The following is a 4,805-nucleotide window of genomic DNA, read 5'->3' as shown; positions in this document are numbered from 1 at the left end:
GGTGCACACCACAGGCCTATTCAGGGTACATTGTGACTAAACAATTCGGGGTACGTGTAATAGTACAGCCACTAAGCTTGCTGCAATTCGATGTGGGTGGACACACACACTGTGTCTGTGGCATTCAATCCACCACGCTAAGATACTTCCCAAATGATACCAACTAAAGCAATGTTAATAGCCCCGCTTCGGCAGTTTGACACGGTTTATTCTCCTATCGTAGCCGTCGGCCTGTACATACTTACGATATATACCCACAACGTATGCGGTGGCATACCTTATATAATTCATGCCATTGAGATAAAAAGTCTCTCTGGTGAAAATTTCAAAAAAATAGTCCTACCACTCAAAATTTTGGTTATGGTAGTATGACCTCCCAAGACAAGGTTCAACTGGTTAGATGATGTGCTATGCATAATGTACGTTGCTTAACCGTAAATCTGAAAAATGCAAAATGATAACCACTGGTCTACAAGAAATTGAGAGTGAGTGGTATATAGTTCCAAACGAAGCTGTTTGATAGGACTTTGAACACAGGCTTCAGCATCTTTAGTCCAAACATATGGTTTTGAGGTGGACGCAACTTTTTCTGTTGTCCGGGCATGCACTTTTTCGATTCACTAGTTTAGCTACAAATAAAGTTGTCTTGAGAGTGTTCAATCCCCCAAGAACGGTTCATATTTAACCGTCGATTCAATATAAGTTGGCGGAGAATATTGACCCAAACATGGACGGATGCTATTCGGGTAGCCATACGGACGCAAATCACGAAAATAGGAGCTTAGGGTTTAGGAATGGCTTTAATTTTTTGCCGGTACTTTTTTATTATTATTAACCTTAATACCAAAATATTAGAGAATTAAAATACACCAGGCATGGAGAACGCAACCAAGCCATTACTCTTCCTGTCCAAGCGAGAAGAATAGGGAGAAATGATCAAATCAGAGTAAATATATATTTTAGCCGAATCTGTGTGCGATGACTGATCATGTATTTCAACAAAATCTGATACACTGATCGAATCATTTTGGAAAAGTTGTTACAAGTTTAGTATACATGATGCATATCCCGCTAAAATACGAACCGATCTAGCAACTTTGTATATCCCTCGTTTGTGATCAGCCTCCCACAACGATATTCCACTTCTGTGACGTCCTCTCAATGCTCATGATCCACCTTGTCCGTTGTCGTCGTGCATTCTAGCGGTGGTTTTGCCTCTTTGTTCCTTCTTAAGATCGTAATCCTGCGGTACCTTGCATCGACAGCATTCCATGATCCTTTGTTATGGCCATTGTTGCAGCCAGCACCTACTACAATGCCAAGCCTCGTTTGCTAGGCTGCGCTTCTCTGTGATATCTTTTTAATTTCCATTGTTCTCCACGCTCAACCTTTCGTCAATCGTCATAGTTACTTCGTTACGATGTCAGTTAGGACGTAAACGTACTTAACATTGGTCTCGCTGTGACTCGTCGGGTGTCTCGTTGGTGGCGAGGACCGGTGTCTGTAGGGGCTATGACACTGCCGTGGCTATAAACTCTATCCGAACAAGCCTACAGGAGGGAATTCGCTATTTTCGTGTGGTGTCGACATGACATTTCGGTATTGATCTATACGGGCGCGTCCAGCGCTTCGAGCAAAGAGATACGACGCGCACCTCTGTCGCCCCCGCGGGCCTTGAGCCGTGGCCATACTTATCATCTGTAGTGCACACTGGTTCAGGTATTTAGTTTTAATCCTAGGGCACTGCCTAAAATTCAGAAGGTAACGACTGTTTACAGCACACCGATCAAGCCACTAAAACACTGGTTCGACATTTCAAACACGCATTTACACCGCTTTGGTCATTTTCCCGAGAAGAAGGGGTCTGTTTTACAAATAGAAGTACCAAGTAACTCAGTCAATAAAACACTATCAAACAAATCACAATTCTAATTAAACACGAAATTAAACTGTAAATAAAAACAGCACAGCCTGATGCTCACCGCAAGTCGACTGAGTAAGATAGTGCGGGCTGGCCACTGATTTCAAGTGTTATTACCATAATCCAACAAATTGGCACGCAAACAACTTGACAATGTGCAACTTATCAAAAAATGGATTGCCACTTCCGTAAAAATAACATGTTTATGCCTAACTCCGCGTAACTTTTGAACCACAAGCAAAACGCGTCGGAAGTAGTTATGTTGATGTTGGTTATCACTGCCAAACGAGGTGTAGGAACCGATTGCGGCCACTCTATCCTCGGATACCGATTCGTTTCCTCAGACACAACGCTTTTCAACCGTTCTGCACAAGCGCTTTTACCGTAACAACATCTGTAGGTTAGAGATTGAACGCTATGCATATTATCTGCAACAATGTATCGGTCCCTCCTCATGTAAATTCGCAAAGCTCATCTGTATTCCTGGCTTGCGCTACAAAGAGTGATCTGCTGCGCTCGTAAACGTCAATCGAAGGAGTTTGAGTGAGTGTGGCATAGTTTCTGTAACAGTGTTGAGAGCGAGCTTCTCTCTCGATACATTTGCTGTTTGTTGGAATTGGTACTCACTTCCCAAGTTGTCTTCTTCAGAGCAGTCCGACCTGAGTGAGCCATGGCGTTGGCCGGTGCGAATACGTTTTCAGTCTTGTGCTACAATGTTGCAGGGCTGCCAGCTATCCTCTCCAGCGGCGACCCGGCCGATTACAGCGTTGAAATGGGCAAGCGCATCAGCGACTGGGACATCGTCAACGTTCAAGAAGACTTCAACTATCATGCCTACCTGTACAAGGAGAACACCCAAAAGTACCGTACACCCACGAGCGGTGGCGTACCCTTCGGTAGCGGTCTCAACACTCTATCGAATCTCCCCTTCAGCACTTTGGGTCTGGAACGCACGAAATGGAGCGAATGTAGCAATGACGAGAGCGCTGACTGCATGACACCCAAGGGGTTCACGATGCAAGCTGTTCAACTGGCGGACGGCGTCATTATTGATGTGTACAATCTCCATGCGGATGCTGGTGTATCCGATAACGACCAAGTAGCTCGAGCCTCCAACCTGAAGCAACTGGGCGACTATATCACCGAAAACTCTGCCGGTAACGCCGTCATCGTCATGGGCGACACCAACACGCGCTACACACGTAAACTCGACACGATCGCTGAGTTCGTGACCAGTCAAAACTTGACCGATGGCTGGATTGAATACGTCCGCAAGGGTAAGCTACCTAAGAAGGGTGCTGAAGCCATCAAGTGCGAGACGTCCAACATGACTAACAAGTGTGAGGTCGTGGACAAGATCATGTACCGCAGCGGCAAGTACGTCACATTGAAGCTGGACAAGTGGAACAACGAGAACAAGGCATTCCTCGACAAGAACGGAAAAGCATTGTCAGACCACCCGCCTATTTCCTCCACGTTTTCCTGGTCTGCGAACCCCGACTTTAACCTCGGCAAAGCCTTCGGTGGCCCACACGGCACCTACTTCACTGATCTAGGACTCGTCGAGCCTGGACAAACCGTAAGCTCCATTGCGATTCGTGGCGCTCGACGTGTCGATGCTGTGACCCTCGCGGTGTCAGATCCGACTGAAAGTACTCTTTCTCACGGTGGCACTGGTGGAACCTCGAATAAGTTGTCTCTGCAGGAGGGGGAGTACATCAATTCCATGGAGGTTCACTGGGACAAGAAGGATGGACACACGTGCATCTTTTACCTTAAACTGACAACGAGTAAGGGCAATTCCATCGAGCATGGAACGACTACGGCTAACAGTGCCGTCGCGAAAGCGCCGAAGGGTTTTCAGCTAAATGGCTTCTACGGTCGTGCAAGTGAAGACGGAATCGCAGGGCTTGGCGCCATCTTCACCAAATTGTCGGGTGACCAAACTCAGCAGACACAAACCCAGACCAGTCAAAAGTCGCAAGATGGAAGCGAGACGCAGCAGTAGACATGGTGGTGACAGGTTTTCCAATAATGCTAGTCATTTAAAAAAGAAACAGAGGTAGTGTTGATTGTATCAACCAGTATATTGCAGTATTGGCCAATACAACGTCAGTTTAGTATTTCAATATTCTAATTGTAAATGCTATTATGCTGTTATGTACGTTTTCATTAAAGTACGATTTACATTCCCTTAATTTAACCACGTTTGGCGAGTGTCTCACTTCTCTAATATGAGTTTTACTCAAAATTTCCAAAAGGGCCGATTCAATCGACCCTGGCAAATGGCCGTGCAATCGCCAAGCCAGTGGAAGTGCGTCCTGATTCGCTGGTACGTTCTTCCGACCCCTTGATGTCCTCCTTCCACACTCGTGTGATAATGGTGAAGTACATCTTACTGTAGGTATTCTGGCACCACCAGCTTCGCCAGACGATCGTGGTCACCGTCGTCCCTTCCCGCGCGTGGGCAGTAAGGGAGCATCCCACCGTCGTCCACGTCGTAGTCGCCCGCGATTTTGCCGCAAGCTCGCGCATCGCCAGCATCTAGGCTCTCCAAGTCGCCTGCCAGGTACGCCTTGAGGTTTACGATCCACTTTTCTTCGTTCTGTGCTCGCAAAACCCGATCCGTCCTGATGCGTTGAGCCACATCTAGTTGTAGCACCTCCGCCGAGTTCTTCGAGCGTGTTCGTGATCGAGTCGTCGAGGCCATCCGGACGACAGACCCTTCGTCCTTCGGGAGTAGGAGCTCCTGGAGCCGGTTGAGGACCACCAAATCGTCGCAGTTTGCTTCCGCGATAACCACTGCGCCTTCTTACTGATGTAGTGCGGTGTTAGCTAACCTGTCCGCGCTTTGGTTCCAGTCTCGCTTGACGTGTAGGAACTC

At 47.2% G+C, this 4,805-nt stretch overlaps 2 protein-coding genes across 2 annotated transcripts in view; one reads left to right on the top strand and one right to left on the bottom strand.

Annotated features, from left to right (window-relative positions):
• Positions 1 to 2,591: 2,591 nt before the first annotated feature.
• Positions 2,592 to 3,983, top strand: PPTG_01162 (hypothetical protein; the record flags this gene model as incomplete). The annotated part of the gene is made up of 1 exon (XM_008892766.1): positions 2,592 to 3,983. The coding sequence occupies one exon, from the start codon at positions 2,592 to 2,594 to the stop codon at positions 3,927 to 3,929; it is 1,338 nt and encodes a 445-aa protein (XP_008891014.1). The 3' UTR covers positions 3,930 to 3,983.
• Positions 3,984 to 4,316: 333 nt separating this feature from the next.
• The window catches only part of PPTG_20859 (hypothetical protein), a gene marked incomplete at both ends in the record, with an annotated part of 1,048 nt that continues 559 nt past the window's right edge, over positions 4,317 to 4,805 (bottom strand). Inside the window, one exon of the mRNA XM_008893059.1 lies at positions 4,317 to 4,729. Within this exon, the coding sequence (XP_008891307.1) occupies positions 4,317 to 4,729 (413 nt within the window). The remainder of the gene's footprint in view (positions 4,730 to 4,805) is intronic.

The sequence above is a fragment of the Phytophthora parasitica genome (assembly GCF_000247585.1).
Source record: "Phytophthora parasitica INRA-310 unplaced genomic scaffold supercont2.1, whole genome shotgun sequence".
Taxonomy (NCBI): Eukaryota; Oomycota; class Peronosporomycetes; order Peronosporales; family Peronosporaceae; genus Phytophthora; species Phytophthora nicotianae.
Note: the sequence above shows the minus strand (reverse complement) of the source record. Positions and strands in the feature narration are given on the sequence as shown.